Source organism: Fonsecaea pedrosoi, assembly GCF_000835455.1.
Source record: "Fonsecaea pedrosoi CBS 271.37 unplaced genomic scaffold supercont1.3, whole genome shotgun sequence".
In the NCBI taxonomy this organism is placed as follows: domain Eukaryota; kingdom Fungi; phylum Ascomycota; class Eurotiomycetes; order Chaetothyriales; family Herpotrichiellaceae; genus Fonsecaea; species Fonsecaea pedrosoi.
Window position 1 is genome coordinate 2,764,787 of NW_013550613.1, and position 13,165 is coordinate 2,777,951.

The 13,165-nt window shown below is 51.9% G+C and overlaps 4 protein-coding genes across 4 annotated transcripts; 3 read left to right on the top strand and 1 right to left on the bottom strand.

Annotated features, from left to right (window-relative positions):
- Nucleotides 1–160: 160 nt before the first annotated feature.
- Nucleotides 161–2,755, bottom strand: Z517_04921 (uncharacterized protein; the record flags this gene model as incomplete). The annotated part of the gene is made up of 1 exon (XM_013430249.1): nt 161–2,755. One exon carries the CDS (start codon nt 2,753–2,755, stop codon nt 161–163), a length of 2,595 nt encoding a protein of 864 aa, XP_013285703.1.
- A 3,669-nt stretch (nt 2,756–6,424) lies between these two features.
- Z517_04922 (uncharacterized protein) lies at nt 6,425–10,028 on the top strand (the record flags this gene model as incomplete). The annotated part of the gene is made up of 2 exons (XM_013430250.1): nt 6,425–7,965; nt 8,051–10,028. 2 exons carry the CDS (start codon nt 6,425–6,427, stop codon nt 10,026–10,028), a joined length of 3,519 nt encoding a protein of 1,172 aa, XP_013285704.1.
- An 802-nt stretch (nt 10,029–10,830) lies between these two features.
- Nucleotides 10,831–11,037, top strand: Z517_04923 (uncharacterized protein; the record flags this gene model as incomplete). Its single annotated transcript, XM_013430251.1, has 1 exon — nt 10,831–11,037. One exon carries the CDS (start codon nt 10,831–10,833, stop codon nt 11,035–11,037), a length of 207 nt encoding a protein of 68 aa, XP_013285705.1.
- An 886-nt stretch (nt 11,038–11,923) lies between these two features.
- On the top strand, nt 11,924–12,760 carry Z517_04924 (isopentenyl-diphosphate delta-isomerase; the record flags this gene model as incomplete). The annotated part of the gene is made up of 1 exon (XM_013430252.1): nt 11,924–12,760. One exon carries the CDS (start codon nt 11,924–11,926, stop codon nt 12,758–12,760), a length of 837 nt encoding a protein of 278 aa, XP_013285706.1.
- Nucleotides 12,761–13,165: the final 405 nt, after the last annotated feature.

Genomic DNA, 13,165 nt, shown 5'->3' on the forward strand with positions numbered 1-13,165 from the left:
ATGTAAGTCGCATCTCGATCCCCATGGCCATGATATACTCAACCATAACACAGGGCAAGCATTTCGTCATGTCCACGTCCGTCTCATCATCATATCTGAGCATACCGCAACGAGGTTGAAGCCACTTCCAGTCCCCCCACACCCGGAGCGTTCAGCTGGGTTAAAACTCCCACTCAATCAGCATTCCATCTGGCCCTCTCATCTCTCCGGGCCCTCCCCCTTCTTCGCCCTCATTCTCCGCATCCATGTCTTTCTTCTTCTTACTTTCCTTCTCCTTCCTCACCACATTCTTCGGCGGCGGCTTGTCTCTGTCCACCTTCCTCAAGAGGCTCGGGATGTTTTGCCTTCGAGACAGACCGACGCGGTAGATTGTCTTTCTCCCCGAACCGCTGAAACTTGGAGGGTTGATGGGAGAGTGCTTGGTCGGTCCCTTTTCTGTAGACGACGCCGATGCAGCTGGCTTCGGCTTTGCTGGTGTGCTGATCGCCTTTTTTCCTCTGCCTGTGTTAGCTTCGGTGTCGTCTTCTTCCAACACCGCCCCTTTCCCGGCCTCCGGCTCCGCCTCTGGTTCGGGAGATGTGATGGGTGAGACTGTGGGTGCCTTTCTCAAGTCTTTCTCTACCAAGTCGTTGCTGACACCAGTCCGCATGTTTCTAGGCTTCTCCGCCAGTGGTGAACGACTGTTTGAATGAGACTCTCGCTCTTCCTCCTTTCCTTCAGTGGTCGTTTGCTCCGGTTGTTGATCTCCCAACTTTTTGGGCTTTCTCCCCCGTTTCTTAGGCTCCACTACAGGGTCCTTAACCTCTGGAGGGTTCGAAATCTCAATGGTAATGTTGTTGCTCTTAGCATCTTTTGCTTCTTCGCCGTCCTGTCCGAGTCCGTGCTCTTGCTCGCTTTTCGGGACGTCAGGCTCTTTCTTCAACGCCTTCAAGTCAGGTGGCAGATCCAGCTTCACTGGCGCCGGCTTCGTGTCCATCCAGACAACGTCTTCTTCACCATCGCTTAACATTGGGTCGGTTTTCTTGAGCAAGGCCGCCGCAGACGTCTTCGCACGCTTGACTTTACTCTTTCTACCTTTCTTTGTGCTGGGCTTTGCTGCACTGACGGTAGGAGTTTCTTGCTCTACACTGTTGTTGCTCTTCGCTGGGGTGTGATGGTCATCTTCAACTGCCAGTGGGGGCAGAACAGCCTCATCCGCGTCAACGGACTTCTTGGATCGCGCCCGACTGGGACGAGGCTTGTAAGCTTCTTTTGGTAGCCCGATCATGATCTCGTCGCTGAGATTTAGCTCGCTTGTCGGTTGATTGATGAGGAGAGATTCTGTAGTCTGTTGTCCCGTCTCGTCTTCTACAACGATTTTGGACCGAGACCGACTGGGTCGTGGCTTGTATGCTTCTTTCGGAAGTCCAATCGCAGCTTCGTCGCTCAGAATCATGTCGCTTGTGGGCTGTTTCCAGGGGGACGACTCGCCATCTCCTGTAGCGGCTTCTTCTCCCATGTGATTTGATTTCCTTCTCTTCCGCTTCTTGGAACCATTTGTCGCAGATGTTTGAGATGCTTGAGATAACGACTCCATTGTTCCCCGGCGAGATCTGGTCGCGTTTGCCAAGATTGTGAAACCCACATCGTCTGGATCGTCATTAACATCAAGACCAGAAGATTTGGAAGACAGTCTAGAATTCTTCGCTTTGCGTCCGCGTTTTCTGACCACTGAGTCCTTCTCCATGGGCATTGTAGGTATATCCCTAGTGCTGGCTGGAGCAGGCATGTCGTTTGTGATCTCAGTTACTTGGAAGAGGCCGTCTCCATTCGCAGAGGCCGTTCCATCTGTCTGAGTAATTCGAGCCGGGTTAGTCCCTAGCGGTCTTGTTGGTGACAACTCTGACAAGATTTGCAATGATTCGTCTTGCCATGGCTCGTGAATACCCCGACTCTCGTCAATGTGGGTTTGTCTTGCTTCAACAACCTCGACCAAATTCACGAGGTTTTCCTGTCCGGCTTGGTTGGGTTCTTCCAAAAAGGAGATCTGGCTCAACGATCCAAAGGGGTTTGTGTTGACATCTAGGCCCTGACCTGCGCCCCGGAAGTCTAGGTTGATGGATTGATACTGTCCCATCGAGGCCATCGAAGTGGTCATACAGTGGGACGGGTCAGCCAAGGGTCGTTCGAGAAGCGGGATTGCCCCAGAATTGTTGCTTGTGTCGGTCAGAACCGGCATGACCACGTGAGGCGACATAGTATCTATGCCCAACGCTGTCTGAACTGCTGCATTCCCATCCCGATCGGTAGACTCTGAATACCCAGGTTCCGAGGAATATTCAAGGGGCGGAGCAAACAAATTGTCATTGTGAGAAGTAGTGCGAGACCTGGATGCTGCGCCATACGTTTTTGACCTCTTCACTTTCGGGTTCTCACTGGGTCTCGTGTGTTGTAATTCTCCAAGACCGTCGTGTAAAGCAGTGTGAGCTCTCTTCTTTGGCTTCATTTCCCCAAAGAGTGTCGCTGTCTGGGCAACAATGACATCCGTAGAGCCATCTAATTGGTTGAAGTCGCCCGGGCGCAGTGAGGCAGAGGATGAAAGCTTCTGAGTAGGCAGGTACTCATCGAAATCGATGTGAAAGTCTGAGGTCAGGCCTGGGAGTGGATTCACTTGAGCGACTCCGTGAGCGGTAGGTCGTTTGATGGGCGAGGCGAGGTCGGACTCGCCATCCGAATCCGCTATTTCAGCAGGCTTCACCACAATCCCGTCATCCATGTCTCCATGGAATGTTTGGTGAGCGACGGTAAGCGGTTCGGGATCACGAAGTTGGTGCCGAGCTCAAGCGCATGTCAAAGGACGCGTCTTAACGCGCGTGATCACGTGACAATGTCCCACAGTGGGATTTATCTGCACTCACTCTACCTGCTTGTGGACTGATTACTCCGCAAATTAGCGAAGTGCATACATCTCGCTAGATATCTGGCGTACGGGGACGTTACATTTTTTGTGGGAAAGACAACTGCAATCCGAGATGCGGTGAAGGGAACCCGAGAATGCTAACTACGACTAGTCCTGCCCCAGGCTTGGAATATCAGCCTTACAGCTGGAGTTTCAATATTGTACCAGGTGATCGGCGGCGACGACTACAAACGTGGTCTTTACAAGAAACAATTCATGTGACGATTGCAATTTGAGCACATGTAGTCACTTAACAGCCGGACCCGATTTATCTGCAAGCTATTCTAGATGGTAGACCAGTGATGGTATATCAACACCCATGAAATACAGCCTCGTCCTGGTTCCCGGAAATATCAGTCAGAAATCTAACCGAGGAGTGCAAGGTACTCCTGAGTCTTAACCAAAATGGACGGTAACAGTCCTTCAGATCTCCAGATGCGCCAGTAAGAATATAAACGATGTAGGAATCACTCCCTGTCGAGACACGATCGTGATCATCGAGGATTATGAGCGTCGAGGTGAAACAGCCACAGGAGTGCCTATTCGCTTTCGCAGATCTTCGCTGATCGCAACAAGTCAAAGTTGAAAGTATTATTGATAAGTTTGGGCCGGGAACCAACAGTACGGGAAGTTCCGCCACAATCGTATAGATCTCGCCAACCTCGCGCGTCAGTCAGAGACACCACTCAGCACTTCATCGAGACGTATCTTAACTGGCGCTGTATCATGTGGTGATGGGATCAAGCAAAAACCCCCATTGTCAACCAACACACAACCAATCAAGGTTTCACTTGCGCCTGATGACAATGGCCTGAGAAACATCCTGGGGGAACGGACGGCAATCCGCGGAGGTTTCTGCCGCGCGAACTGTATATGTTTGCGGGCGGAATGTTTTCACCTCCTTGCTATACCAGTCCAGTCGTCTCCAAAAAACAAAAACGACCTAATTGAAAATTAAGCCGAGCAAACATCAGGTCTATGGGGAGGAGAACCGGGGTGGAGAACAGACAATCACTATTCCAAACTTTACCTCGGCCACCTCGCCTGTAAAAGTTGGCACGTATGTTGTTTTTCGCTTAGACCTACCGCTCGTCTGATACCAAACTTTGAGCTGGTCAGCCGGGAGGCAACCAGAATGCTGTCTGAACGCACATGGTGGAGAAGTTCGGGCAGAAACTGCTTGGAGGACAGGGGTTTGGTGGAGGGCTCAACACTCTGACTTCAAGAGCTTCGCAAGAAAGTTGCTGTATTGGATCTTGATCATTTGGCCTCCGCTGCTTGCGGCTGTGTTCCTTGACAAAACATTGTCTCCAGACTTCTTAACGAATCCCTCGAGCTAGTGACCCCAAGAAATCGGGGAAATTGTGAAACGTCAAAGAGGTCCAGACGACTTTTTGCATGACACTGCTGTCTCGTCGTTCGGTAATGCAAGTGCAGGGCTATCGTGTCAGGAGTCTGGCCGTGAATACTGAGAATTGCGCATATAGGTACAGTAAAACACGGCACGGAACGTCTCGGGTTCGCTTTATTGGCTGATCGTCTTCACCTGAGGTTGGAAGAGAAAAACAAGACTGCGAACGCTTGCCACCTGATAGAAGCGGAAGATATCTTACACAGAAGAGTGCTTGAAATGCCACATGCGACATCCGCGGGATACCAATGGTGAGTTGTCTGTGGACGATTCTATCTCTTTGTGTCTTATACGCCTCGACAGAAGAAAATAAAGTCCCTCCCAGGTACTCGTGTCCTTCCAGAGGGCGGGCCCACAGCGGAGAATCGCTCGAAGCTGGAAAGACTGGCTGGGCTGATTCAGGACGCGGATTCGAGGACAGCGGAGCCTGAAGGCCCAGACGTCGGGCTCCAAGGGAGAGATGAGAAATGTGCCATCGTGTCGGATCGGTCGACGTGGCTTCACGATGGTGGATGGAGCATCGCTGGGGGGAGACGGAGAGCTCGTTCCGCTGTCCGGCAGTCATAGTGTTTTATGCATGTGAGCGCAACGTGCGACGACCGAGCGCGAGGATTGGTCGAAGCGAAGGTGCAGGAAATCATGGTCAATCGAAGTGCCGCGGGCCCCTGGGACGATGGGGTCAAGGGTCAAGGCAATCTCTTGGAGAAAGGAACGGTGTGGAAGACGTGCAGCCGTGGTAGAAAGCGTGATGAGAGAGCGATTCTGTACAAATATGGACGAGGAGATGAAGTTCGGGATGTAGTACTGTAGGTACGGGAGTATATTTCGAATGGCGGATAGAAAACAACCAGTAGAAATTGCATTCGACGCCCTCTAAAAGTGGGCTGAGACGAGATTCCCTGTGAGTGGACAGTTCTACACGGGGAAGTCCTTGGGCCTGACGATGATTCAACGTCATGGTCGCACAGAAAATTTGGGCGGAGGAGAAAAATATGAAGAAGGGAGCTCTTGGGTGCAAGCCCAAGAGGTGGCCGGGAACGGATAGGCAAGAATGAGTCCCTAAGAGTCCCTAAGCGCTCCAGAAAACACCTACGGGTGCCCAGGTAGAGACACGGAGGAGAGAGCCGCCTGGAAAGTTTGTTGCCCGCCACCACAAACTACCTCTACCAAAACTTCGATCTACTCATCGCTCAAAATGACTCCGATATGATGCAAAGGACACCACTTTCTGCATGGATACCACGAAACATCAGGATAATACCTCGTACTCTGCATCATAACGCATCAGGCCATTGGCATAAGGCACCGTGCATCTGATATATCCATCATCGAGATCGACGCCCCCCCCTACACCCCTCAACCATTCCAGACAACACGACGCCACTCGCTCACCGAATCATCGTCTCTCTCGACACTCAGCCTCTCGCTCCTCCACGTGTCTGCTGGACGACTCCCTTCCTTGGTGCCCTGTCCCACCAGAGATTGACCGCCTCCTCCGGCTCTTGTACCTGCTCCAACCCTCGTTCCCAGCACGTTGGCCTCCTCAGCACAACCCGACGTTTGCTCCTCTGCTCGCTTCTCATCTCTCACCCCCTTCACGGACCATTCGTAGCGAATCGTCGTTACACGCACGACCGCTTCCCTGCCACCCTCCGTTCACCCAGGGAGCAGTTGGGACCGCAGACTGCTCGCCCAATGTCCTCCCCATGTCAAATAGCGCTCCCGCCGGAAGACCGTCCGCGCCAGGTTCGACGGTAAATGGACACCCTTTGCTCCGCCATGAACCAGGCTCTACTTCAACTGTTACCAGTCTGAGTCCCTCGTCCAGTTCCAAGCCTATTCCAATCTCACGGGGGACAAAAGGGTTATATCCTTCCACGAATACAAACAATGGCAGAGGTCCGCTCTACAGTCTTCATCGGGCAGCCACGTTGGGCGAGCATCTTCCTCAATTATCAGAAAGAGATAGTATCTTTGCTGAACACTATGTCTCTCCCCCGAGCGAGCCCTCCACTCCCCTAGACGGGGCAAGAACATCTCCATCTTCCATTCCCTCGCGGAAAGCGCCATTCAATATGTCGACCATGGTGACACATCCTGTCCCTCCTCCCGATACAAGCAAAACTCCTCGCACCCACTCTCCACGGAAGCCGGAGTGGATTCGACGATCCGACTCTTCGACTGATGTAGATACGCCTCCCTCGCCGTCCCATCCTTCAACTGGCACGATCCACGGTATCAGACGGATTGCCTCCGATTCGAACTCATGGACTAAGAAGTTTCATGTAACATTGGGGAAGATGGAGAGCCACGAGGGGAAAGACCAAGACACGGGGAGCACAGGACAACATCGGAATACTGGAGGGGCCCAAGAGAAAGAGACCGCTTCGGAAGAAAATGGGCAACATACAGTGGTTGAGAGAGGCGATGCCATGCGTGCTGTCCTGAATGGCCCTCGCACAGAGCGGAGTGTCAGTCGTGGCAGGGCACATGTGGACAAAAGTATAGAAGCTACAGTGAAGAACCCCGAAGTTGGAGGTACAGCACGTAGCAGGAAGGCTAGTCATATGATGGGTATTTTCGATCCACGAACCGGCCCGGATTCTCAAGGGTTGAACGTCGGTGACCAGTTCAGTCACATTAGTGGCAGCAGGGAGCCCTCGAAGTCGTCTTCACGACCAACAAGCCCGGCTACTCAAGATGCTAAATTTTCATGGAGTGCTCGTCGGCCCTCGAGAGAACGCATTGACCCTGTCGTCACCACTTCCCAAGATGCCACAGGCCCAGGGAGTCTACGCAGTTCACAGGCCACTTCTCCACTCAGACCTGACCTCGATCCTTATTTCCGTCAACAGGATCTTGCAGAGAAACCAGATGTGAAGGGGAGAGTATCTGATGATGGCAAGGAAATCTACACGGCGACAGTCCGTGATGCGACTCCTGGGGAGGTCACCGAAGAGGAGAGAGAAGAGGACCAGCACCCTTCTGAAGAGGAGCATATATCGGCAGCTGTCTACTACCCACATCCAGGTCCGTCGCCTGAAGAGATCGAACGCTTCACTTCCCCAGGAGAGGTTGCCTCACCAAATCTGAACAACAATCGACAACTTCCGAGACCAACAGACGAGATTGTTCTCTCAACCGACAACAAAACAAACGAAGCGTTGGGAGGCACGGAGCACATTGACATATCAGTCGTCTCGCAGAATGAGAAGAGAATGTTCCATGGTAATTATCGCCCTTTGGACGAAGGCACCGGGGACTATCATGTGCCAGCTCTATCCCCGCTTGAAGAAGCTCCCTCAACTGCAATCGTCAGTACTTCGGAGTCGGAGATTGAATCTAGTGATGATATCAGCCGGCAAAGTCAAACAGATGATATGTCAACCACGCCAACGCAACGAAGCACACTATCTCGGCGACCAACTGAAGTTCAGGGTCCGCCTAGGACTAAGGGAAAGGTTGTACTTGAACCTTATAAGCATCAAGTGGGAGGGCACTCGACAATATTTCGCTTTTCTCGTCGCGCCGTCTGCAAACAGCTGAACAATCGGGAGAATGAATTTTACGAACGGATCGAGCAAAGACATCCGGACATGCTCAAATTTCTTCCCAGGTATGTCTAATGTATCCTGCTCGACTGACCCTTTCCATCCTTCACTAAGATCGAAGAGAGACGGGATGACTGACATGGTGGACAGATACATTGGCGTATTGAATGTAACTTTCTCAAAGATCCCAAAACAAGCACAGAACTCGGAGGCAAAGCCTGATGGTAATTCGAGGACTGAAAATCCTGGTCAAGAAGACCGTTCCAGAGAGATAGAAGGCACGTCCGACATCGGCTCGAGGTCAATAATTTCCTCGTCTGGAGACCAACCACGAATTGTCAGCCACTCGATGCAGCAAATCGGCAGTATTCCTGAGGTTATCCTAGAACAGAACAAACATATCATCCCCTCCAATTACTTCGCTTTGCCAGAGCGGCCCAAAAGTGCGGACCCCAATCACGGGCGCCGGCGAAGCAAGGATTTCGATCTTCCAGATACCTCCACGCAGGAGTTTTCAGAGGCAGAGAAATCGCCAAACAGACCATCAATGCCCGAACATTCGAACAGTTGGGGACATACTACTGTCAACGAGGGCTTGAAGGATAAAATTCTACGCGAAGTATTCGGCCCTCCTCCTGTCCAGTATATCCGTCGTCATATGCCCTCACACAGCTCTGTTCCGAGATTCAAAGGTCATCACGTCCCTCGGAGGAGGAGTAACCTGTCTACAAACTCGTTCCCCCATGCAGATGCAAAAGATTTTGCTCCGTCAAAGGTTCACCATGAAACACCGACGCCGCATAACAAGACACCGCACATACCTACACCCAGTGAAGCACGCTCACAGACCAGTGACGGCGCTAGTGTGTATTCTTCATCTGCCTCTGCCTTTGATGATCTCAAATACAATCTTGAACAAGTTAAAACTGATGGAAGTGAGGTGTCCACCTCCTCTGTTGCAGAAAACAGACAACATGTGAAAAGGCGTCATTCTGGAATGGGTCTGCGACGTCGACGCCAATCGGTGAACGAGAAACAGAGTCCTGGGTTGGAGTATTTTGAAGACGAAGCCTATACAACCGATTTTGGTCCTGACACCGGAGGCGATGTTTTTGCCATGGACCAGGAGAAGACACGGGATACTCAGAAGCACCGCTCAAGTCATTCGACAGTCAACGGCGTGAGCCAGTCTCAAGCGGGAGACGTCGGCGTGTCTAATCCTCACTCAAACAGTACTGGCAGACCCAGAGAGTCAGCTACGAAGAGCTTGATCCCGTCCAATCCAAAAGAGGCTCAGAAAACTTACAATGCTTCCGGCGATCGAGTTGTATACTTCATCTTGCTGGAAGATCTTACCAGTGGCATGGGACGGCCCTGTGTACTTGATCTCAAAATGGGAACACGGCAATTTGGTGTTGAAGCCACCAAAAAGAAGATGGAGTCTCAGCGCCGCAAGTGCAAGTCGACAACCTCTCAGCAACTGGGTGTCAGAATATGCGGCATGCAAACGTTTAATGCCAAAACCCAAAAAGTATCGTACGAGGACAAATACTATGGGCGGGACCTGAAGGCTGGTCGAGAGTTCAGGGACGCGCTCACGAGATTTTTGTATGATGGTGTCAGCTACGACAGTGTTGCACGGCATATCCCCACCATTCTTCACAAACTGTCCAAGCTCGAGAGCATGGTGCGAAGATTGCCAGGATACAGATTCTATGCGAGTTCGCTGCTCATGCTATATGATGCCGAGCCCTACAAGTCTCGAGAAGCTGAAGAGGCGGCAAGGGCCGGCATCGATATCGCGGCGCAAAAGAAAAAGGAGGGCAAAAAGTGGCCGCCGCCTATTGACATCAAGATCGTGGATTTTGCAAACTGTATCACTGGCGAGGATGAACTTCCCCCCAATGCTCAAGCGCCGCCTGCCCATCCGAATGATATTGACCGAGGCTACCTGCGCGGGTTAAGGACTTTGAAGGCCTACTTCGAACGCATACTGGCTGACATCAAAAACAACGAAAAGAAGGAGATAAGTGGAAGGGAGGAGTTAACCACGGACAATGAAGGCGCTAGCCACGTGTCACATGGCGGGAACGATACGCCAGAGGAAGAAGGTGAAGTCAGCGTATGAATGGCGAGCTGGCATGCACCAGGATTAGATTTAATACGGGGCAATCCCGAACTTGTCAGACCCCCTATCGAGCTTTAGCGAGGAGTGAGGAGTTATCAAACGTTTTGTTCTGGGCCAGAGGGACTGTTTACATACCTAGGGGTGGAAGGCTTGGGCCATAACGGCCAAGTGTTTGTTATCGGACAAGCAGGAGGAGGAATATGGAGCTCGGAACCCGTCTGGAATGTCCTTTTCAACCTGTACGAGGTGGGCTGGGTGGAATTGAGCTGATGCCATGATAGTTCTCATACCGTGTTACGAATAATGCAGTGCACCGGTCACTCCAGGCTATAGATGTCCAAGGGTTAGGATGAATGCATGACTGAATGAACATAGCATTGTTGGTATAGTTCAGAGGCTGCCGCTGCTCAAGGGGATGTCATCCTCTGATGAGGTTTAAGACCCAACCTTGGGCGTTGGTTGAGTGCGGTGTCTGGTCGACGTTCCCAACAAGCGAGTCCGCCCCCTTACCGGCGGTGGCTTCGAGTTGTCCCACAGGTCTCTGTGGCCTTGTCTGGTGAGCTAAGCAAATAGGTAGATGGTCCAGGACCTTGTGCAGAGGTCTCAGGGGGCGGGGCTGGAGAGGGTGTTTAGAAGACGGGATATATCGCCTTCACTCACCAGGCGTATTCCCAACATCATCGTCGTAATACTTCGGACTTTCGAGAACAACCATTTTGACGACCAACTTCTCCATAAGACTGCAACAGAACTCGGCACGCAATATCAGTCACGACATCTAAATCACCGCGAGACAGACAAAATGTCGCCGAACTCAAAGAAAACCAAATTCCTCAATATTCTCGAGAATATGGGGTCCTCACTGCGCACATCTTACAAGGAGATCGCTTCAAGGCTGCCTGAGCAGCGGGGCCCCGCACCAGAGAGCCCAAAAGCGGATGTGTGGCGAGGGACGTCGTACTTGCCTTACGGAATGCAGACTGTGACAGAGGCATACGAAGCTGGCTAGCGAGATGGCGTTCTTCAGACGGTGAAATGTAAGAAAGAAGAGGATCATTCTGTATTCCAGAACGGTGAGCTTTCCGATGGTACCAGCAACGGGTTAGTGCATTGCGGCTTTGACCATTCTGCCAATGAAGTTCAGCAACCAAGGGCCCGGGCAGTAGCGCTTGGTGCCGTCGAAGCACATTCAAGTCCTCAGACCAGTAAGGCTGCGGAATAGCCTTGTACTGCAAATCTGCCCTGAGGCCATGCAGGTATCGCGTTGGGTAGTCGAGGGCGATGAGAGCATGAGTTTTTAGGTGCTTGGTCTCAAACGACAGGATCGTGCCATTCAATATTCATGGCGACGAGTTGACCTGACAGGGCAATAAGCACCATTCTGTCCGGCACTCGTGAGGAGCCATGTTGGATACTGGCGTGAGATCTAACTTTCGATCGTGCGAGTTGAAGACATGGTCAGGGAAATGCACAGTCCTAAAGGAAGCGAAACAGTATATGGGGACGGGGAGATAGGCAGATGACAAGCGAGATGAACACATAGGGAAGTTGTCTGAAGAGAGTGACAGACAACGATGACTGCTCGGTACAGTTATTGATAAGTCAGCCTAGTCATCATATCACGTGCCTGTCAGCCCACTTCGGTCCATCCTGTCCCGCAATCTCGAAGTTTACCCCTGGCACGTGACTGGAATTTTCCCTGCGGCAATATTTTCTTTTCCCTTGTTCGCACTTCACCGCCTTGGAGCAGATCATTGAGAACCGCAAGAGCCTTTCACAAACAAAAGCCCCGTTTTCCCAACCCCGCCATTCCTCCCTCGAAACCTGTCTAAACCCTCCGTCGGGCTGCTCTGCTACACTCCCTACCTATAGTCATTACCTCGCAGACAGCCAGTATGGCTTCGACAACAATCACCCGCGACAATGTCACGACTCTGTTCCCCGATGTCCACACGACGTTGATCGGCGCCGATATGGCACCCAACTCCATACCCAACGGCACGTCAGATGCCAACCCGGACGACATGCTCGCCGGCTACGATGAAGAACAAATCCGTCTCATGGACGAGGTCTGCATCGTCCTCGACAACGACGACATGCCCATTGGATCCGCCTCCAAAAAGGCTTGCCACCTAATGACCAATATCAACCAGGGCCTCTTACATCGTGCTTTCTCGGTGTTTCTTTTCGACCCGCAGACGAAGAAGTTGCTCCTGCAGCAAAGAGCAAGTGAAAAGATCACGTTCCCCGACATGTGGACGAACACATGCTGTTCACACCCTCTCGCGCACCCTTCAGAGACCGGCAATGGCGAGCTGGCAAGCAACATCGAAGGCGCCAAACGCGCTGCACAGAGAAAACTCCACCACGAACTCGGCATCAAGTCATCACAAGTGCCTATCTCGGACTTTTCCTTCCTCGCGCGCATTCACTACCTTGCACCCTCGGACGGGACGTGGGGCGAGCACGAAATCGACTACATCCTCTTCATCGAAGCCGACGTCACGTTAGACATCAACAAGAACGAAGTCAAAGATACGCGGTGGGTGAGTCCGGAGGAGCTGAGACAGATGTTCAAGGATGTGGAGACTCAGAGCGGCAAGGACAAGGCTCTGAAGTATACGCCTTGGTTCCGGCTGATTTGCGAGGGAATGCTGTTCCACTGGTGGGAACAGCTTGTGCAGGGAAAGTTGGGCGAAGTGGCCAACGAGACACACATTCGGAGGATGTGAACAACCCAAGCTACATTGAACGTCTCCCACATAGCAATCGCCTCAGATTGTGTCCACTCAAGGACTCAGACCCTTGTGAATGGGTGGCAACGCGCTACAACTCGGGATAAAGAGCATTATTTGGTACAAGCCAGCATCATTTTCTCTCACTATCAGGCGTTCCTGGCGTGGACGGGGAAAAACTGGGCCAGGGCTCATGATGAAACGGATAGTTATAGTCAGTCCTGGTAATTGATTGCAGACAAATCGAGATCCATAGCCTAGGTGCCTGGGAGTCTGGGAGAAAGAAACCTGCCTAGCTCCAGCATCGAGGAATTATTAATCCTCCCCCCTTTCTCTGTCTTTCCCTTGCTTTTCTGTCTGTCTATCCTGGCTAGTTGGGAGATACCGTCTATGTATCAGGCG